At 44.8% G+C, this 23,295-nt stretch overlaps 2 protein-coding genes across 6 annotated transcripts in view; one reads left to right on the forward strand and one right to left on the reverse strand.

Moving 5' to 3' along the window:
- Nucleotides 1-23,295, forward strand: part of LGR6 (leucine rich repeat containing G protein-coupled receptor 6) — a 168,737-nt gene that overhangs the window by 80,841 nt on the left and 64,601 nt on the right. For 3 of the 5 annotated variants that reach the window (XM_029572346.1, XM_029572348.1, XM_029572349.1), the window contains exon 3: nt 6,109-6,180. The exons of the other annotated variants lie outside the window; for them this stretch is intronic. In XM_029572346.1, coding sequence (XP_029428206.1) covers nt 6,109-6,180 — 72 coding nt within the window. The remainder of the gene's footprint in view (nt 1-6,108; nt 6,181-23,295) is intronic. 5 annotated transcript variants of the gene reach the window in all.
- UBE2T (ubiquitin conjugating enzyme E2 T) overlaps nt 1-23,295 on the reverse strand; it is a 117,587-nt gene that overhangs the window by 1,128 nt on the left and 93,164 nt on the right. The gene's annotated exons all lie outside the window — the stretch shown is intronic.

The following is a 23,295-nucleotide window of genomic DNA, read 5'->3' on the forward strand; positions in this document are numbered from 1 at the left end:
TCTTTTACATGTGCACTATGTCAACTCTGTGCCACAGGCACATACATGTGTTTGCGATATGCAGTCAGGGTAGGACATGAGCTCTGGCCTTGTGTGTTGTGCAAAATGATCTTTTTACCCATATGGACCATAAGGGCTCACCATGAGTTTCCCTCTGATTGGACCCAGCGAGGACTCAAAGGGCAGCCTGAACTAGAAAACCTTGTTTTTGTTTTTTTCCTTAAAAATAATTGCAAAGCAACACTTAATACTAGAACCCCCATATAACATTTCCTTTTTGTGCTTACCATCTCTAACTTCCTCCACCTACACTACTTTCTGGGTTGGTGAGGTCTTCCATTGGGCAGGGACATTTCTGCATCACCCCTGTAACCTCGCTGCTCTCTCTACAGTGTTCCGGATTTCCTGTTTCCCTGATACTGATTTGTATCTGACCTATGAGGAAAGGCTGAAGAGGTTAGGGCTGTTCAGCTTGGAGAAGAGATGGCTGAGGGGGGATATGATAGAGGTCTTTAAGATCATGAGAGGTCTTGAATGAGTAGATGTGACTTGGTTATTTACACTTTCGAGTAATAAAAGGACTAGGGGGCATTCCATGAAGTTAGCAAGTAGCACATTTAGGACTAATCGGAGAAAATTCTTTTTCACTCAATGCACAATAAAGCTCTGGAATTTATTGCTAGAGGATGTGGTTAGTGCAGTTAGTGTAGTTGGGTTCAAAAAAGGTTTGGATAAGTTCTTGGAGAAGTCTGTTAACGGCTATTAATCAAGTTTACTTAGGGAATAGCCCCTGCTATTAATTGCATCAGTAGCATGGGTTCTTCTTAGTGTTTGGGTAATTGCCAGGTTCTTGTGGCCTAGTTTGGCCTCTGTTGGAAACAGGATGCTGGGCTTGATGGATCCTTGGTCTGACTCAGCATGGCAATTTCTTATGTTCTTATGTTCTTAAACCAGCACAAAATCTAAACCATTCAGGACATGATGTAGGGTAATAGCCTACTGAGTGTGAGCTTGAGCTGATTGGTCTTATTTAAGGCATGCTGTCCACATATACAGTCCTGAACATGTGTCTGTGGCATCAGGACGCAGACACATGTACAGGGCCTTGCATGTGGCCCATTTTTTCACCATTGTGGGATTTCTGTTTTCATTTCTCTATCCAAAGATTTCTTTTCACAAGGTGAAAACAGGACAGGTAATTGTGGGATGATTCAGGGTAAAAATGAAGGTCAAGTTGGAATATCTTTGCCATTTCGATGATGGAATTACTGGGTCCCATCTATACTGAAGCATTGATCTAGGTGAATTCTAATTCTTTATCTAACTAAAGAGCAAACGGGTCAATGCAATATCAGCGCGTAGAAATTGAGCGCTCATGATTGAGCGCCCGCTCTCCCAGTGCGCGCCAATCCACCTCTCCGGGGTGCCCAATGTAATATTTAAATGGGCTGCCGCGGTATAAAGGAAGCGTTGGGGAAATTGTGCGTCCCTAGCGGCACCTCCGCACTGGGCGCCCAGGAGAAATGGCTCTCGGTGGATTAGGAAAACGGAGCGTCCCATATCCCATCCACAATCAACTTCAACTTGACCTCGAAATCCCCCTCAAACTCCATACCTCCAACAGACCGATCAGAGAAATCCACAAAGGAACTCTGCAAGCTCCTCCAACTAAAGCCACGCGCCTCACCTCGACCAAAGACCGAGCGTTCTCAACAGCAGGACCAACTATTTGGAATAACATCCCTTCAGACCTCAGGCTGGAACCATGCCTCCCAACATTTAGGAGAAAACTGAAGACATGGCTTTTCCGCCAAGCCTTCTCAGATCCCCCGGATACACACTAGATGACCTAATTCCCTTCATGAACGATGGAACCTTGTACCTCTAAGTTCATTAAGCGCTAGCCTGCTTACCTTATTGTATTATATTACTAGTTTTCTGCCATCCTAGGCCTCTCTTTCTTGCTGATTAAGCCTCCAAGTTTCACCTACCTTGTTGAATGTAACTTTTTGCCGCCTCCATTCATATGTCTATTTATCTATTATTTTTGTTTCAGTTTTTCTACCCTGTTCGATGTAAACCGATCTGATATGGTCATTACCATGAAGGTCGGTATAGAAAAGTGTTAAATAAGGTTTTTCCTTTTTCTGTTCCTCTGACTTAATATTGCCAGGATATTAACTCAGAAGAACTACAGAAAAGTAGTATTTTCTGCTTTTTTGTAAACTTTTTGGGCTCCAGGACAGGCGTTAATTTTTGAGGGTAAAAATGTTCGCATCGGGCACACATTTTTTTTTTTGCATTGGGGGAAATAGCTAATAGTCTCATCAACATGGATTTACATATGATGAGGCTATTAGCTACGTGCTCAGTTGGATGTGCATTTTGGATGCACTAACCCCCGTTTTTGCATTGGGGTTATGGACATGTATCCATAATGCCCGTCCAATTGCGTGTTGAGACATGCGCTGCACTGCGGCCACTGCACGGTATTGCATCGGCCTGAAAGGGGTGTGTGAACATTTCCTGATGCCTCATCTCCTTGTTTGACCATAGGCGCTAACCAGTGGCTGGGCAGCTTTCAAAATGCTCCATGACATCACAGTATGCTCTGACATCCCTGAGATTTGAATGAATGCTTCCAAAGTTGAGTCTGGGAGTAGGTTTACAAGAGGAGGGCATGCTTTATGAGGAGGAGGGAAGCTGGGACAGAGGCAAAGATATGATGATTTTATAAGGTTGATTTCCCTGTAGGACACTAAGAAAAAAATGAAAACATTTGGAGAGAAATAAAGGCAAACATCATTCATACCTTCTGGTACCATCAACCCTTTCTGGCTTTTCCAGTATTGTTAGAACCATTTTTTAAAACTCTTTCATGGCAAGAAATGTCTGATTGAGTGTCATGGTGTTTTGGATTCCAATGATGCGTTTAATGGAAGAAATCTGCCTGGGATGCTGATTTATAGCCGAGGCTTGGAGGGGAGGGTGAGGAGGGTGGCCGAGTGGAATGTGACAGAGGATGTTGCTGATTGACAATAAACAGTGGTAATGACACTCTGGACCTCTGTCTATACAGAGTGCTATTGTGTTGGAGCAGGGAGAAGGATGAATGGGCCCTGCACAGCTAACGACATGCAACAGTAGAGGCGTGCTGACAAGCCTTGGAGAGGTGCCAGCTTTCTCCCTTCTTTGCATTCCTCTGGGTGCCTCCCGCCAAAAGAGGCACTGAAAAGTTTAGATGGGCCATCTGTGGGGCCGGCCATGGGCCCAGTGGCCGTGCTATGCACTTTCCCCGGTCAGGCGTCTTGCTCTCTGGGTCGGTCAGGGTCGGGAAGAGGTGGTGCTGACATTGCACAACAGCTACACCTAGTGGCCGGATGTAGGGCCCAGGATTGCAGCATTCTAGGAGTCCTGTTGCATGGACCCTAGCTGAGGAGTGTGGCTGCAATGACCGGACATTGGTATCAATTCAAATTGCCGTACATTAAGTAATAAATTACATTCTGTATAAAATAGAGGCAAGATCTCTCTGTAGTGCAAAGGAGGCTCATGCTGCTGGACCCTAACCGTGGGTCCAATTGAGCTGGTAGCTCAAAGGAGCAGGTCCCAAGAATAAAATGGGTCATCTGCCCCCCCTAACTCTCTCTCTGTCCTACTGCCTTCCCATCTCACTGTCTTACTTGTCATTGTTAAATAGTCTCTGCCTAGTCATCCCCTAAAACCTGGCTGAGACTGAACTAAGAAATTCTACCTTTTTGACCTATTTCTCAAGCTGCTAACCCACTGATGATACAATTTTCAGGAGTTTTAATGAAGAAATTCCAATTTATTTATTTATTTATAGAAGTGTGATGTCATGTTGAACTGAATAATGTAACAGGATGACACCCTCTCTCTACGAGTGTGTCACTCTTGCAATGACCGCAAGCTTGACAGGGACGTCATGAGCTAATTTTGGTATCAGCAGGAGTAACTGTAGTAGGACGTATGGGGTCAGTGATGTGGGAGAATAAATAAGACAGCATTCAGATGAGCAAGACCGCCCTTAAACCAGTAGATGGCCCTCAAGTGAGTGAAGCTACCTTTCACATGTGTGACACCACCATCAAATGGATGAGATCACCCACAATGTTTTTGGCTGATGTGTGCAGCCATATTGATTTTCTCTCTCTGCATAATGCCGGCACAAGTGACACAGGCAGACGGAAAAGGTCTGAAACACTGAGGTAGGCCCATAGATTATAGGCTAAAGAAAGGCTCGCATACCTTATGGTGAATCATCTGCTTGTCTCTATCGACCCAGCCAACTTAATGTCCTTCAGTATCCCCAATGCCCATGAAGCTTTGCCTTCACTTTTAACTATCCAGTGAGATGGTGCACACACATCCACCCTCATATGAGGCCAGTAAAAATCGAATGACATTTTCTATTCTTTAGTTTCTAGTTTTCCTCCTTCTTTTTCCACCTCACCTAAAGTAAATTTATTGTAGATCTGCATATTAGCAGTAAGAGCTTTTATAGACTATAATCTTATCCCCCTTCTTAGTCTCTTCCGCTCTGAGGAAATATCCTTATTGATGTATCTGTTTCTCAGGAAGTATGAGATGTACCTTACCGACCTGGTCCATTTGTGTAGAGTGGTGCCTTTCTATATGAAATACCATTCTAGCAAGTCTTGCTGGTAACACACCTCTGGAGTCTGGCTCCCCAAAATTAAACTCTTGTATAGAGATGCGAGGTGCCATATTCTACGATAACCACATTTTCTTTGTAAGAAATACAGTCTTTGGTTCCTGAGTCACTGGTCCATTTAATCAGATTGCATTAGCTGCTGCATGGGATAGGAACATTGCAACACTTTTTACTGCTACCACCTGGCTGTAGGCAACTCCAGTAGAGTTGCTGGCTGGCTGGCTCCATTTATTTCCAGGCAGGCTAATCCAGTCTTGGCTTTACTCAATACATGCAGCCTAATCATTTAAGGTAACGGTGGGTAGTTCTGGTTCTTGAGTGTTGCAGACAGCTCCGGGTTTCAGGATATCTGCAATTAATTTGCATGAGATATATTTGCATAAAATGGAAGCAGTTCATGCAAATCTCTCTCGTGTATATTAATTGTTATCCTGAAAACCAGACTGGTTAGTAGGGATGTGCAGCAGGGACGGATTCGTCCCATTCGGTTTTCGTATTCGTCGGGACCCAAATCCGTTGCATCCGTTCTCGGGGGACCCCGATCCGTTCATTAGTTACATATGTATTCGTTTCCCAACCCTTTAAATTTAATTAACTACAACCCCTCACCCTTCTGACCCCCCCAACACTTGCCAAAAGTCCCTGGTGGTCCAGCGGGGATCCTGGAGCGATCTCCTGCACTCGGGCTGTCGGCTGCCGGTATTCAAAATGGCGCCGATAGCCTTTGCCCTTACTATGTCATAGGGGCTACCGGTGCCATTGGTCGGCCCCTGTCACAAGTGCTCCTATCATGTGACCATGCACTGAGAGGGCATTTCCAACCCTCCCCCCCCTTCCAAATGGAGGCAGACTTGAATTTTCTAGTGCATTACATGGGCACTGTGGTGAATTGGTGCAACAGTGCCCGAAGTGGGGCAGGAGTGAAGTCTGGAGTCTAGCATGGACGGTCCACTCAGATGAATACCCAGAACCACAGACAGAGATTAGGGAGACCTTCAGGCTGACTGTATGTGTGGCTGCCCTGTACCCTCCGGCCCTGATCAGTTCGTGGGTTGATGCGGCGGCAGGAGTGTTCTTCGTGTAGCAGCTCCCACCTTTAGACGTTACAGGGAGGCGCTCATTCTTTGATAACCTCGCTGTAGAAAACACGTCCTGAGCTTTAGACTGCATGTCCTCTGTGCAGCAGCTGTGTCAGATGACAGGGAGCCTTTGAAACAGCCAGCTGGGTGCTTTAGAGGAAGCAACCAACGCAGTCTGCTAATCTCAAGTACCGGCAGACTAGCTCTCACCGTGGTCCAATTAAGGCTCTTGCAGCAGGCAAGCCGCCCGTTCCAGATTTATGAACTGTCGCTGCTTTTCTGCTCACGCCGTCTCAGAGCACTTCGTGACCTGGGGTTGATTCTTTCTTGCAGGCGTCTCTCGGGAAACCAGCTCTCTAAGATCCCGTGGCAAGCCTTCTCCATGCTCTACAGCCTGAAAGTTTTGTAAGTAATGGTTCTCACTTATTTATTTGCCGACGAACAGGGGGGATTCGTCTTACCGATCCGAAGAAGTTGGGAAAGGAGGGGGTTCCCAAATAAAGAACTGGAGGCGATCCCTCTTCAATGAGCTTTCTAGCCAAGAAGATGGGAGCCTAAGATAGTGGCGGAATTCAAGCATTCTTGGGATAGGTGCACAGTGGCGGAGGGAGGGGAGAAGACCTGGGATGGAGCAGCTTTGCCACTCTACAGAACATCCTATCTCCTTGAAAACAACTTTAGCTCCTTCAGTCCTCTGGGTGGAAGGCACTGCACTCTTTGGAATGCCGTCCTTTCAATCGACTCTTTCATTTCTCCATTAGGATAAAACAGGTTGGACGGGATGGTGGGCAGGACACTTCACTATCCGTATTGCCCCTGTTTTAAATATTAGTAAAAGGAAAGAGGGCCTGAAGGTAGGAGAGTCGCTCTGCACAGATAACCAGAGAGCACACGGACATGTGCAACCCTTACGTGGCATGCTGATGGCGTCCACAAGGAAGGCATTTGCATGCTGCCATCCCATGCTCAGATCGCAGGGGGAAAGAGGAAGGACCATACGTGTCCCATTCAGGGGATGCTGGATCATGATGTGCAGGGAACCCAGAAATATCCTCAAGGAAGTCCTCCCGACACTAGGGCTGGCAGGGTCCCCAATGGGCTTGCATGTGTTTCTGAGTTTACATTCCTAGCAAAGAATAAGTTTTGTAAATCCGAAATTACTATCCTGAAAGATACATTATATTTTTTCTGCATCTCTTGCTTCTTTTCCGGCCACTGGCAAGGGTGTCCTCCTTTTCACTGATCAAGACAAAGTTTGGACTGAGCTTCCCAAAGCACAGGGGAAATCTGTTTCATTAGGTCAGAAAAGCCTGCATTCGCATCCAGCTCACCTGGTAACATCCAAAAGTGTGCCGCTTTCTGACCAGCAAGCCAAAATATGGGGATTATCCCCTCTGTCCTACAGGAGCATACGCAGGAATATAGGCAGAGTTTAATGGGACAAAGCCAATATGGATTTAGCCAAGGGAAGTCTTGCCTCACATATTGGCTACTTCTTTTGAGGGGGTAAATAAACAAGTGGATAAAGGTGAGTCAGTTGATGTAGTGCATCTGGATTTCCAGAAAGTATTTGACAAAGTCCCTCATGAGAGACTTCTTAGGAAATTAAAAGGTCCATGGGATAGGGGGAAGTGTCCTATTGTGGATTGCAAACTGGTTCAAAGATAGAAAACAGAGAGTAGGGCTAAATAGTTAAATGTTTCCATGGAGAAAGGTGAATAGTGGAGTGACCCAGGGATCTGTTCTGGGACCACTGCTTTTTAATATATTTATAAATGACCTGGAAATGGGAACAACAAGTGAGGTGATCAAATTTGCCAATGACACAAAATTATTCAAAGTTGTTGAATCACAAGAGGATTGTGAGCAATTGTAAGAGGACCTTGCAACACTAGGAGACTGGGCATGCAAATGGAAAATGAAATTTAATGTAGACAAGTGCAAAGTGATGCACTTAGGGAAGAGTAACCCAAATTATAGCTGCAAAATGCAAGGTTCCACATTAGGAGTCACCACTCAGGAAAAGGATCTAGGTGTCATCATTGATATTACATTGAAATCTTCTCCTCAGTGTGCAGCAGCAGCCAAAACAGCAAATAGAATGCTTGGGATTATTAGGAAAGGAATGGAGAATAAAACAGAGAATATCATAATGCCCCTGTATAGCTCCGTGGTGTGACCTCATCTTCAGTATTGTTTGCAGTTCTGGTCACCACATCTCAAGAAAGATACAGCAGAATTAGAAGAAGTACAGAGAAAGGCGACCAAGATGATAAAGGGGATGGAATAATTCCCCAGGAGAAAGGCTAACTAGGTTAGGACTCTTCAGCTTGGAGAAGAAACAGCTGAGGGGAGATATGATAGAGGTTTGTCTTGTGGCTGCAGGCTGGACTCCGGGTGTACCTTAACAGGAGCAATACTGGACCTCAGGTCTGAGCTAGAGTTTGTCTTCTGCCCAGTCAGCCCCTTCCCCTGCAGTTTGAGTTTCTTTGTTCTGGGGGCAGGTAGGGCTTGGCTTCTATGGCTGGACATCATGGTTGCAGGCAAGGGAGGCTGGATGAGACAGGGTTGGACCTTAGGACTAGATACTAGAGTAGGCTGACAGCAGGATATCAGGCAAGGACTGGGACTGGATACCAAAACAGACTAGGGCAGGATACTGAGCAAGGACCTGGGCTGGACACAGGCACAGGCCGGAACAAGGCGCAAGGGAGGGAATGAATGCAAGGAACTGGACTGGGCAGGGCACAACAAAGACCAGACAAGTGCAGGACCAGTCAAGGACAACACAGACTAAGAAGGCAGCGAGGCAGAAGGCCCTTAGGCCACTAGCCTTATGGCCCGGAGGCCACTAGATGAGGCAGGAGGCCTAAGGCCACAAGGTAAGGAAAAGTCTGAGTAGGCCACAAGACAAGATACGAAGTAAGAGCAGGCCTGGAGGCCACAAGGCAAGGAAAGGCCTGAGTAGGCTGCCAGACCAGGTACAAGGGAAGAGAAGGCTTGAAGGCCACAAGGCATGGAACCAGGTTTAAGAGCAGCCAGGTCAGAGAGCCAAGGGTGATGCAATGAAGAGGCACTGATGTGCTGACAAGACAGGGGTTAAATAGGGCTGGAGCTTGGGGTGTAGGGTGACCAACAAGGAGGTACTTAGCAAGGCTATAGGGTAAGGGCTAGCTGAGGACTCCTGTTGGAAGGAAGACTGTGCATCAGGCTGAACCTTGGTATGGAGAGACTGTATAACAGGCAAATCTGTGACAAGGTTTATAAAATATGAACGAGTAAAAGTTCATCGGTTGTTTACTCTTTTAAAAAGTACAAAGATTAGGGGACACACATGAAGTTACTAGGTAATGACATTTAAAACTAATAAAAGAAATATTTTTTACTCAATGCATCTGGAATTTATTGCCAGAGGATATGGTGGAAGCTCTTAGTGTAAGCTGCATTTAAAAAAAGGTTTGAACAAGTTCCTGGAGGAAAAGTCCATAAACCATTATTAAGGTGGAGCTTGCTTTATCCCTGGGATAAGCAGTTTGGAGTCTGTCTACCCCTTGGGATCCTGCCAGGCACTTGAGACTTGGATTGGCCACTGTTGGAAACAGGATACTGGGCTTGATGGACATTTGGATCTGACCCAGTATGGAAAGTCTTATGTTCTTATGTCTGCTCACGGTTGCCATGGACTTAACTGCTAAGGTACTAGCAAGACTGTCAGTTGGGTTGAAGGCCACCTCTCTTGGTGCAGATCCTGAACCTTAGGGCTCCAGTTAAAGGGTGGGTCTTCAAGGGCTGGGTTTTAGGATTCTTTGTAATCAACACACTCCTCTGAATCCTCCACCATTCACTTTCTGCATTCTTATCTCAAGACACTAATGCCTGTGTGACCTCCATGCTCCCCTGCTCTACTGGAACATTCACAGTTTTCACCATAGGGGTAGTTCCATTTCCTGAGCTAGGATATGGTACACCTTGTGTTAAGGCAAAAGGAGCAGCATCCTCTGAAGTTCCTAATGCTACTATTAGATGGATGTCTGAGATATTGATAATTAATTCGTCACAGCAGGTTTGAGGATGATATCATGATCGTGGACACTGAGCAGAATGGCACTGCAGTGTATTCTCTGAGATGTGCTTGTATCCCCCTCCATTTGATAATATATGTTGGCTTACACCCCTTTGTGCTGCTGTATTAGGTTCACCCATGATTGAGCAGGTGCGCTCATTGGTAATTATGTGTTTTGTTGCTTGTAAGTTTCATTTTCATCTCTTATATGCCTTCTGATGACCAGCAGCACAGCAACACCCTTCTCCCTCCACTCTGCTCTCACCTTGATAATAATGGGAGTGGATAAATAGATATTTTTAAAATCTGAATAGCTCCTCGGTGGTGAAATCTGAGTGAAAAAAAAATTAGTCTGTAAGTTTCAGTGGAGGTCTTGATGTTATTCTTTACTACAAGTTGAATTGTCTGAAAATGTAACTTGCTAGCACTGTTGCCTTAAGAAGAAATATATATAGTGTAGGGTCCGGTTTCAGATACCAGAACTGAAGCTGCATCATTCAACTGTTCCACTCCTGCTTCTCTTCTGGTGTCCGTGGAATTCTGCAAGTGAACGTCCCCCAATTCCCTGAGATGGTGGGGGCGGGGATGCTTCTGAGCAAGTAGGAACCTGCTCCCAGGATAAGCAGATGGTGCTGCCTTTACCAGGGCTTAACTGAATCTCATCTTAAATTCCTGGGTCTTAGAATGGAGCTGTTTGCTAACCTCTGGCCATACCTGGGCAGCGAATCAAAGGCAAACTGTAAGCAAACCCGTGTGACTTTGTGAAGTCGTCAAAAAGAAGGATAAAAGCAGATACAGATATATACGTACTGTGGGCTGGAAGAAGGGCATATAGGGGAATGTAGGACGTTTATACCCAGTTAAATGATCAAAAAAGAAGATGAAATATTCTGTAGTTGCCAACCCAGATGCGCGTGCACACACAAACACACACACACGCACGCACACGCAATGCATGTTACAAAATAGTGGGACTTTGTTCCTATTGGGGAAAATTTTCAAAACTGTGAAAGCAAGTGCAAAGACCACGGGTACTTTTGTACTTTTGCCTCGGTGGGAAAAGATTGTCCAAAGAAAAGGTTCCTGCACAGATTAGCACATGTGGATATTTTTTTTTTACAACCAGTTGATATTGCAAATCGAAATGTACATTGTTGCTTCCTCTGGCCTAGCCCCACCCCAGGACACCTTCAGGAAAATATAGGAAAAAGTCCAAGTATTGTGGAACAAGACACATACTCTTATCCGCATGCAGGATGGGCAATTTTCAGAAAGCCCTTTTACTCGGGTAAGTAGCCATCGATATGGATAATTTTGCTTTTGAAAATTGCCCTCATAAAAATTTGTATCCCATACAAATATATCTCACTGTGCTTCTGAGTCAGTGCATGGTACGAAGCGAAAGTCCATCATCTGCATTATTCCAGAAGAAATAGGCTGTGCCACGGAAATGATCCCGAGACCACGTAGCTCACATCCATCTCTTGCTTTATTATAAGCTGGAAGCAAATCTAGCTAAGTTAAAATGGATTCATGTCCCTGTATCACCTCCCTCTGCTTGGCTAAAAGTGCACTTAGGATTCTAGTGGGGGCATTTGGTAAATGCCCCGCTTACTTGACATTTACAAAAGTGTGCATGCTATTGCACTCTACTCTGCCATCCATACAAAACAGAAGGAGCAAAGTGGGCAGCCCTTTTAGTGCCCATAAGTCTTACCCATTTTTAAGTAGAAACTATTGCACCCAAGTAATTTCTCTCTGAAAATTAGCATAAAGAGTGAAAAAAAAAGGTTAACGAGCAAAAAAAAAAGGAGGTGATGACTTTTTTTATTGAGCTAACTTGATATATTTCTTGGCATTAATACACCCTTAATGATGGCAATCTACAGCAATCATCAGACTAACTGATGACTTTCTATGACAGGTTACATAATTTCATCTCCCCATTCATTAACCTGATCATTTGTAGACTTGGAAATGCCATGTGTTAAATGGTTGGGGTGGATTAAGCAGTCTCAGATGGCATCATGTGAGCAAAGGCTGACATTCTTTAATGCACCAATAGAATGTTGGGACAAACCAACCAATAGCAAGGCAGCTTTAGCAAGTCTTGATGACATCATAAGGGGATGGTTCTTCTGAAGTTCCAGTTTATCTTATGTTGTATTTGTATTCCGCCTTCCTTAGATATAGTCCAATAAAAAGTGGTTCCCAAAACATAAGAATATTATAATAGAAAACACTCTTGTCCTGGCCAGCTTCTGGAGGCCTTAGTGGTGAGCTGCAATTATCATCTCCCCTGATGCTGACATCATCAGTGCACCGGGGGTTAAGAAGCAGGGCTGTGTGGGACCGCTCCTGCCCTGGCCAGCTACTGGAGGCCTGAGAGGTGAGCTGCTATTACCCATCTCCCCCAACGCTGATGTCATCGGTGCACCGGGGGTTAAGAAGTGGTGAGCGGGCGGCGTTGTGTGGGAACACTCCTGTCCTGGGCCAGCTCCTGGAGGCCTGAGTAGTAAGCCGCAATTGCCATCTCCCCTGACGCTGACGTCATCGGTGCGCCGAGGGTTAAGAAGTGGTGAGCGGCGGCGTTGTGTGGGAACACTCCTGTCCTCGCCAGCTCCTGGAGGTCTGAGCGGTGAGCCACAATTACCCTCTTCCCTGACGCTGACATCATCGGTGCGCCAGGGGCTAGAAGCAGTGAGCGGCGGCGCTATGTGGGAACGCTCCTGTCCCTGGCAGCTCCTGGAGGCCTGAATGGTGAGCTGCAGTTACCATCGGTTGTCGGGGGTTAAGAAGTGGTGAGCGGCGACACTGTGTGGGAAACGCTTTTGTCCTGGCCAGCTCCTGGAGGCCCTAAGTGAATGAGCCACGATTTAACCATCTCATCTGAAGCGACATCATCAGTGGCGCTGGAGGTTACGTGGTGAGCACGGTGCTGTGTGGGAACACTCCTGTCCTGGTCAGCTTCTTGGGTCCTGAGTGGTGAGCCACGATACATCTCCCGTGAACACAGTCGTCACCGGTGCGTCGGAGGGTAAGAAGTGAATGAGCAGCAGTGCTTGTGTTGGAAACTCCTGCCCTGGCCAACTCCCAGAAGTCTGAATGGTGATTCGCAATTGACATCTCCTCCAGTGCTGAAGTCATCGGTACGCCGGAGGTTAAGAATTAGCAAGCAACGGTGCTGTGTGCTGTGTGCTCCTGTCCGGCCAGCTCCTGGGGGCCCAAGTGATGAGCCGCGATTACCAATCTCTCTCGACAATGACGTCATTGGTATGCAGGAGTTAAAAGCGGTGAGCAACAAACATGCCGCCGCCGGCGTGCCGAAGATGCACAGCTAGGAGACGTTCCCCTCTGTGCTGATTTTTCCCCTTCTTGATGATGGGGAGATATAAGAAAGGGAAAGCTCCACCTTCCCCACAGATTTCTATGCCAATAGTGGTTCCCATGGATTCACATGTGACCCAGCCAGACTCACTATTCCAAATAACTTTGGGTTCAGAGTCTGCCGACACCTCTCTAAATCTGGAGGCCCGCAATCCTCCTTGCAAGGAGTTCAGGAACACAGTACTCCAAGGGAATAATGACTATCTGCAAAGACAGGAGTTTGACTCTAGACATGCTGCTTCATCTGAGGTGATATTTCATTAGCTCCTATGCTGGAGGTTTCTCCTGCTTTTAAAACATCTCAAGGGAGGAAGCGCTTGGAGCTTAATTTCTGCACCTATTTCTCTTCGTAATTCTTCTCAAGATGCAGCGACTGGTCTGGTGTCAGAACCTGGTGAGGTTTCCTTCAAGGACATCTGGAGGAATGTTTCAAGAATCTCCAATGTAACTGGCACAGTTTCTCAACTGTGTGAATATATGAGAGGGGCATCTACCAAATTTATGGAGATAGATAGCAGACTTGATAAATTTAAAATAACAATGTCTACACATTCTAGCTTGATGAATAACCTTTAGCCTACGTGTTTCTGGTATTAGGGATAGTACATCTTTGCAGTTTAAATGTGAGAATTTGGATAGCAGGTTAAGAGCTAGAAAATTGAGCCTATTAAATTTTCCTAAACCACATTATCTTTCTGGAATTTAATTATTTAAAAAAATATATATAAAGGATGTCTTGCAATTTACTGCTGAGAAATCTTTTTTTTGCTGTCAAATTACTTATATACCTGATTAAAAAGAGAGAGGTGGGGCTTCAGATACATTGGTCCCATTTTCTAGTCCTGATTTAGCGTCATTTCTTCAAGCTTCAGGTGATAGTACAGCAATTAGGGCTACTTTTATTGTAACTTTTGCCTTGACAATGATATAGATTTATTTCTTCAGCAATACTTTCAATAAAAGAGAGACCTATTTTAGGCCGGAAGGTCTAGTCTTTCCAGATGTTTTGAAAGAAACCCAGGTTAGGAGGGAAAAACTTCCTGGGTTTGACAACATGTGTTTTAGCAAACTTTTCTCTTGAAATTTCCCTGCAAGGGTCTAGTCTTGTATCGAGGATTAGGTTTATATTTATGGATCCTCCTTATTCTTGGTGGATAAGTGAGGCTAGTGAAGGCTAATGGGAAGAGGGTCTAGCATTCAGGAACTTTAGAATTATATTGCTTTATCTTTTTTTTTTTTTGTTTTGGACTGATAGCGTTCCCTGGGTAATGTGGACTTGTTGCAATGTTATTTCCTATAGTATACATGTACAATGCTTGCTTGACAATTTTCTTTCATTTTCTTATTTTTATTTTCCTGTAACTTATGATTAAGTTCAGAAAATCAATGCATCATAAAAAAAATACTTCACAACTGCAATATTAAAACACAATTCAAATATACAAATGAATACAATTCATAAAAATATAGAACAAGTCCATCATACATCAAAATGTAATTTCTGAATAAAATAAATATAAAACGTAGGGTCGCTTGAGCTCTTGAATCTGCTAATTCTGATGAGAATTAAAACTTAACCAGAAAAAAAAAGGCTGTTAGGAGCTTAGGTTATGGGTAAACAACAATTTACACACATAAATCAGCAGTCCGAAGACGGCCCTCCCTCCGTGTGGTTAAAAGTAGATATGTTAAGAGGGGGTGTTCCTGGGGGCATGTGTAGGTCAGAGGAGGAAAAGGGAACGCACAAATCACATTTTCCTGTTTGTGTGCTTCACTTTCCACAAAAAGGCATCCACACAAACAGCTGTTGCAAATGCCCAAGGGTGCTTAGTGTCCATGGAAAATTTCAAAGCGAGAGTATGCGCCTACTACAATCTTTCAAAACTGGTGTGGGTAAAATGTACCCATGAGCTGCGACCCTCAGTGCATTGTTTAAAAACTGCCCCCTTTGTATACAGCTGTGCTGAATGTGCTACATAACAGGATGCTTACAGTAGTCCCCATGGAGGCCAATTTTCAGCAAGTTTATGAGCTTAACTTTGGGAGTCAGGTCCCTAAATTGGTTCTTCTGAAAACTTGGTAGGGTTGAGTTCCTACATTTAGGCTCCTGTGCTCCCTAGGCTCTGAGGTTTGGACCCTAAATCTAGGTACATGAATTGCAGACCTATGTTTAGGACCCTAAATTCAGCTGAAAATAAGTACCTAACTTAGGTGCCTAAATTTAGGTCTCAGCTTATTTTGAAAATCGTTCTCACGGTGCCAATTAACCATTTCACTTGGACTTCTACCAATCGCTCGCACTAGCATTTGGACCAAACATCTCTGCTCCATATGTGCGATTCCCCCAGCATTTCTCCGACACGAAAAAAAAAAAAAAAAAAGCAAAGAGAAGCTGATGAGCATGAACCACTCGAGGAGCTGCTGAAAAAAAGCCTTTTTCTCCTTCTAGCCTAAAGTGGAAACGGGTGCCTGACCTGCGCCTCTTTCTCTCTCTCTAGCGGTTTGTCTCTTTGCTCCTGACTTCCGCTGCTGCATTGTTCTGCAAGAGCCCAGGGACCATTGTGCTTCCAGTGAAGGGTGCGCACTTGGAGACCACAGCACTCTGTATCTGCCGCTGTAGGCAGCCTGGGGCTAGGATGTTTGCTTTTGTGTGAGATGTTCTTTATGGTCCCGTTTGTACGCCGCACCTTTTAAACCCAAACTATGGAAGTCATTCAGCATTCTTTCTGTTGGGTTTTTTTTTTTTTTTCCTGCTTGTGTACTTTCTGGTTTTCTGCCCATCAAGGCCTACATATGGGACGGTATCCAACGTTTTGAAATAAGCGAGGCTCATAGAGGAGAGAGTCTGAAATGAGGAATGTGCTGTTTGTTCAGGGATCCTTTCCAATCAGATAATGTTATGCTTAGGGTTGCCGCCTGACCCAGGTCAACCCTGAGAGATTGTATTGTGGTATTGCCCGATTGCATCCACGGGACTTGTAGTTCCTACCTATAGAAACATATATAGAAACATAGAAATGACGGCAGAAGAAGACCAAACGGCCCATCCAGTCTGCCCAGCAAGCTTCCCTCATTTTTTCTCTCATACTTATCTGTTTCTCTTAGCTCTTGGTTCTAATTCCCTTCCACCCCCGCCACCAATGTAGAGAGCAGTGATGGAGCTGCATCCAAGTGAAATATCTAGCTTGATTAGTTAGAGGTAGTAGGGGTAGTAACCGCCGCAATAAGCAAGCTACACCCATGCTTATTTGTTTTTACCCAGATTATGTTATACAGCCCTTATTGGTTGTTTATCTTCTCCCCTGCCGTTGAAGCAGAGAGCTATGCTGGATATGCGTGAGGTATCAGTTTTTTTCTTCTCCCCTGCCGTTGAAGCAGAGAGCTATGCTGGATATGCGTGAGGTATCAGTTTTTTTTCTTCTCCCCTGCCGTTGAAGCAGAGAGCTATGCTGGATATGCATCGAAAGTGAAGTATCAGGCACATTTGGTTTGGGGTAGTAACCGCCGTAACAAGCCAGCTACTCCCCGCTTTGTGAGTGTGAATCCTTTTTTCTTCTCCCCTGCCGTTGAAGTTATGCTGGATATGCGTGAAGTATCAGTTTTTCTTCTCCCCTGCCGTTTAAGCAGAGAGCTCTGCTGGATGTGTGAAGTAACAGTTTTTCTTCTCCCCTGCTGTTGAAGCAGAGAACTATGCTGGATATGCATTGAAAGTGAAGTATAAGAATGGAGTGATCAAGCTAGTTGAAAGGCATCAGGAATAGAGGAAGGTGGAGGTAGTAATTTGGATATTTGGTTTGGGGTAGTAACCGCCGTAACAAGCCAGCTACTCCCGTCTTTGTGAGTGCAAATCCTTTTTTCCACATTTCCTCTTGCTGTTGAAGCTTAGAGTGATGTTGGAGTCACAGTAACCATGTGTATGTTTATTGAATAAGGGTATTGTCTCCAGGCAGTAGCCATCATTCTGGCGAGTCACCTACTCTTCATTGGCGGCCTCTTGACTTTATGGATCCACAGTGTTTATCCCACGCCCCTTTGAAGTCCTTCACAGTTCTGGTCTTCACCACTTCCTCCGGAAGGGCATTCCAGGCATCCACCACCCTCTCCGTGAAGAAATACTTCCTGACATTGGTTCTGAATCTTCCTCCCTGGAGCTTCAAATCGTGACCCCTGGTTCTGCTGATTTTTTTCTTATGGTAAAGGTTTGTCGTTGCCTTTGGATCATTAAAACCTTTCAAGTATCTGAAAGTCTGTATCCTATCACCTCTGCTCCTCCTTTCCTCCAGGGTGTACATATTTAGATTCTTCAATCTCTCCTCGTACGTCATGCGATGAAGATCCTCCACCTTCCTGGTTGCCCTTCTCTGTACCTTTCCCAGGTGTGGAGGTACAGGGGGGCAGAACCAAGAATGGATCGGCTGCTCAGGGTTGGCCTGAGCCAGGTGGGGAAAGGGAGTCAAGGTCATCATTCCAGGCTGACACCCAGTGGCCCATGATTGCAGGGGTCCAGTAGGAGTCCTGGTTCCATCACTGCAATGATCAAACTATGTATGCTGGGAAGGGGGATTATAAAAGGGGGAAATCCCTGGGTGGGTGGGTGCAGATGAAGACTTATTACTTACATTTCTATTCCGCTCATCAAGAAAGCTCACAGTGGAGCCAGGATGCCAGGAGCGTGTGTGTGGGGTGGAGTGGGGTGGAGTGCAGGATGCCCTGGTGCTAGGAGTACCCAGAGCTGTGGGATAAACAGACAGTTTTATGCCTGTCCACATTGTCTGCTGATATTCAGTTTCACAAGACACATGAGCTGCCCTGGGGCAGGAGCCCATTGTAAGCGAGCTGTCAGGCTTAACTGGGATATCCGGTATGAAGTATCTTTTAATAAAAGGATAGCGAAGTATGAATTAGACTCGGGCTAAAAATGAGCTAGAAAGGTCTCCCTCCCTTGGAGGACTGATATTGTCAGCAAGCCTTTCAAAAGATCATCCATTAAAACAAATCCCTCTGTTGCTCTTAAGTGCTTCCTCCCGTGTTTATTCAGTTGTCTAAGCAAAGAACTGGAAAAACTTTTTAAAATCGTTCTCGGTCTATAAAGTTTTTTTTTCAGGTTTTCTAGAAAAAGGGTGCAAATCACTCCCCCCCCCCCCCCCCCCCATTCTGTGTTATAAAGGAAAAGACCTTGATAATTAGGCCCAGATTCACCAGAGCTGGAAAATGGGAATATTTGAATCCAACATGCAAGCAAAGCTGACCCTGCACCTTGAGGTATGGTCATTAGCTCTGCCTCTTGTTGGGATTCACATTCTCAAAGTCATAATCTTCCCAAAGTGCCATCTTCTTGTCCAAAATGGACCTTCAGTCTTCCAGTCAAACATCACACAGCGCCTAGACAGCATGGGCACAGCTTTCATTAAACGGGGAAAGCACGGCACAACCAGTTGGCAACCGGTGAGGGGGGATGTTAAACAGTGAAGTGCACAGATCCTGGAGTTGCTCTGGGCTGTGATACCTTGTATTGGACCAGTGTAAGAATTATCCAAGGATGATGTAATACAGGATCTTTGAGACAACTTGGGTCCCTTACCTGCTTACAACAAGTTTTATTGTTTAACATGCGATGAAAATATTTTAAATATATTTTTAATAAATAATTTTGAATAAAATAAAATATGTCTAAGCATGATTTGGAAAGGCATTACAAATAGTTTGAAACAAAGTGAAATAAGAACATAAGAAATTGCCATGCTGAGTCAGACTAAGGGTCCATCAAGCCCAGCATCCTGTTTCCAACAGTGGCCAATCCAGGCCACAAGAACCTGGCAAGTACCCAAACACCAAGAAGATCCCATGCTACTGATGCCTGTAATAGCAGAGGCCATTCCCTAAGTCAACTTGATTAATAGCAGTTAATGGACTTCTCCTCCAAGAACTTATCCAAACCTTTTTTGAACCCAGCTACACTAACTGCACTAACCACATCCTCTGGCAACAAACTCCAGAGCTTTATTGTGCGCTGAGTGAAAAATAATTTTCTCTGATTAGTTTTAAATGTGCTACTTGCTAACTTCATGGCATGTTCCCTAGTCCTTCTATTTTCTGATATCTATCTATATGTGTGTGTGTGTGTGCACATATATATAATTTTTAAAAAAATATTTTTTCATCTTTTCCTTGTATTTGCTTCTAACAGTCAGTATCAAATCATGGCTCAGACATTTAAAATGTAACGTCCTTGTAGTAAGTTTGACTTCTCCTGCTTGGTAATTCACAGTCCATGAACTGACTGCAAAGTTAAGAGAACTTGTGTTGGTGAAAGGGTCCGACTGAGACTTTTTTTCTTCCATGTACTGAAGCTTGCTTAAACAGTCAGATGTCACTGTCTGGCCCTTTGTCTGTACTGACATGGAGTTTATCCAAGCTCTTTGTGCTAAGCACAATAAGGAAAGGGAAGCCTCTTTGCTTGGGGGTTTAACTGACACCTGGGCTGGACAAAGCCAACTGGATTTGTTTGATTTGCTTTCTCTTGTTCTGGTTACTGTGGGGTGAATGAGAATGGAGAGATGGGAGATGGAGGAGGCAGAGTGTCAGTGTGGGAGGGGGAAGAGGGGAGGACGGGGAAAAAAATTACTCTTGGTCTTCAGCGAAAGGGCAAGAGACAGGGAGGATAACTTGGAAACATGTGCACGTGTGCCTATATTTGCGTGTATAGGAGCATGCGTGCTCAAGTGCATGTGCTGTATTTTATATCGTGTCTGCAAATGTGCGTGCATGATGCAAAATACGTATAAATCTGCCCTACAACGTGCTCACGTTTCTGAAAGATATGCAGCTATTTGCACTGCTTAAGACTTATCTAACTAAGAAAGCTAGCCGGATGGCCAGCATTTGAATAGTTATCTGGCTATCTTACAGGCCGCCACTTAGCCGGGGAAGTGGCGCATAGCTCCTATTCGCGTGTGTTTGTGCTCCTAATTTTAGACCTTTACGTATTTTCCTTAGCACTTGCCAGCTTTTACATATGCAGGGCTGCAAATTTTAACGTGTGCTGGTGTGAAGGTCGTTACCAGTTTTACCAGTTATCCCAGTCCATCTCTAGGTCATTGATACCCAACCTGAATCCCCCCCCCCCCCCCCCCTCAGCATTTGGCGACAAACACTTTTATTCTCAATTACAGAATTAGCAGGTGTAAGTATTGGTAAGTAACAGGCTTGCGCGTCACTTTCGCAGGTTTGAAAATAGTAACTTCTGCCCCTGGACTGCGCCTTGTTTACACGCGCCATTTTGCTTGCACACACACACATGGATGCATATGAGAACCCTTTATATACATGGTGTTCTCGCACAGGCCACCTACATTGTATATGTGGCCCCTTTTTGCTCGAATATCTTTTCAAGTTCACGTTTAAGAGAGCTCAAAGTGATAACTGTTGGAGAACTCCAAATGTAACACGTTTACGTTCAGATCCAGATAAAAATGCGGTAGTTCCTACCTACAGTTATAGAATCATGCCGCTGTGCAGAGATTGGCAGAAGAATCCACAAATGATGATTTTTGATTTATTTGTCACAATCATCGTAAGGCTCATGATCTATCCGTGTGATTTCCAGATGTATTTATCACAATACAGAACAAAATCCTGTCCCTCCCTGGGAGCAAGATCTCATTCCACACCGGGCTTAAAACTGATTTCGGAAATGGCAATTCCCAGATCACAATCCCAGCTGGAAAGGACAAAAAGAAATCACAAAGCATACTCCTCTGTATGATGGACTGCGATTTTGGAATAATAGATTTAACCTAGAAAATTGTTTGCAGCTAAGGAGCATATATCCCACTCAGTCTGTCCATTCATTTCCTTCAGTTCGGCGGTACGCGCATACCTCGCCAACTTTATAGTACACTCGGGAGATGGAGAGTATGCATGTAGCTTTAATAATGTGATACACGCATACCCTCCACTTTCCCACATGCACCCGAAAGTCGGCAGAGTGCGCCCGGCCCGCCGAATCAGAGGAAACGAATGCACATCCGTGTATGGCCCGGTGTCTTACTCCGTTTGTGCTCTTCTTCCTCGTCCCTTTGCGTTTGTGTCATGCATACTTGAATTCTGCCGCTGTTTTGACTCCTGTCCACCATTTAGTACTTCTTTACATTCCTTTTCAGCCTCCTCTAGCAACTTGCCATTAATTTGCACAGTTCTGATTCCCCGTCCTGCTTTCTTCTATGAGTGGAGCTCTGACTTGTGACCCAGGACCCCCCACCCTGCTCTGGGACTCTAGGGCTAGGTGTACACTGCAGAAGAATTGCAGGCAAACCTTGAGGGGAGTGAGGAAAGGGTCTTCCACGCTCTTTGGATGTTCCCAGCTGACTTTAAAGTGAACGCAGTTCCTAAAGGGATTTACCATCCCAGCTGCCTTGCCAGTAGAAAGCCCAGCTGTAGCTTCTGCAGGTTTCTCGTAAAAGTAAAGGAAGCAATGACATTTTAAACTGCACGCAAGCAGCTGGCTTTTGCTATCTTCCTTTCTGGGTTTTTTTTTTCCCCCTTTTCTTATCATTCGTTATAATTATTTGAGGTCCCTCCACCTTACTGAAAATACTGAGGTCAATATTCAAAGGCTTTTCTGGCTAACGTCAAGTTAAGCGGATAAAACCCAAGATTTGAATATTCTGCCACACCTCCCCCACGCCCCGGCTGCATGGCTATATTTTGTTCAGGCAATTTGACACCCACACAGAACTTACCCGAGTACAAAGATGCGATGCTGAGGACATTCCCTGGGCAGGATCCACTTTGTTCGGAGAAATCTGGTTGCAAAAATGCCTGCCCTGAAGTTACCCAGAGACGTGGGAATATTCAGCAGAGCGCTTAGCTGGGTGAATTTACCCGGATAACTTTCCCTGGCACTGGATAACGCAGAATGGACCTCACTAGGTTTTTCTTTATTGATTTTTTAGTGTATGATTCTGTTTGTGTCACACACAGCGCTGCGCATATACATTTGTTTGCCATAGTAATAAGAAAAAACGAAATACATAAAAAAATAGGTTTAAAAAGTTACACTTGACCCACAAAAATGCTGTGTGGCATCAGCTTTTCCAAGCTTGTGCCATCTGATTAAACTGGTTGTGCCTTTAGCACCCAGTCAGTGACTTGAGGTTTGATTCCACCGTATGTGGGATGATCAGACTTTTGTGTCATGTTTCGGTCACTTAGAGATGGAAGGGAGCTTGTATCAAATGGATTTTTGTTAATGTCCCTACATTATTTGTTACCTGTTTTGAAATTACTTGTGGTCAAAAGTGCTTTCCATGTGGTACACACACACACTCACATGACAGTACAATACTTTGAGCAGACACAATTAGACAAGGATAACGTAGACATGCCACAAGTCCTGGGTACCCATCGATGTGAAGGGCAGTGGGACTCTTAAAAAGGGGTAGCTATGTGAATATGCCCAGCAAGGGCAGCAGGGAACATGAAGAGATTCAATGACCATGGAAAGAAATAGCGGGGGTGCAGTGCTAAAGGCCTGAGTTACTAAGCTTTTTGTGGATGGACCTTATGGTCTTCGTCTGCCATCATGTTCTGTGTTTCTCCTGGGCACAGGGAGGGTAATGTTTTCAAAGTGTGTGGGTACGCTTTTGAAAATGATCCCTCAGAATGCACCCAGATTAACCTGCACAGGATTGCGCCTGTTTTTTTTTACAGTGTATCGTGTGTTGGCTACTTTTAGGGGTAGACTTTTTTAAAATCGGTAGTGTGCATGCAATTACGACTCCATCCCCCGCAACAAAGTTTTATCCCCATAGTTTGATGCACGCAACCTCTGCACAATTTTATAAGAAGCCATTTATACACATCAACCTGTGGGGTTTTTTTGTGTGTGTGTAAATGACTTGAAAATTGCTTCCAAAATGGGAGAAAAGCCTTAGTGAACCAGGACCTAGGTAAGAGCACCATACAGCCATGGGGGGGGTGTGAAGTCGGCACTGCTGACTATCACGTTGGCTATGCCAATATGCAGCTTTAAGAAAGATGCTTGCCAAATTATCTTCTGTAACAGAAGG

Source organism: Rhinatrema bivittatum, chromosome 12, assembly GCF_901001135.1.
Source record: "Rhinatrema bivittatum chromosome 12, aRhiBiv1.1, whole genome shotgun sequence".
NCBI classification, from domain to species: domain Eukaryota; kingdom Metazoa; phylum Chordata; class Amphibia; order Gymnophiona; family Rhinatrematidae; genus Rhinatrema; species Rhinatrema bivittatum.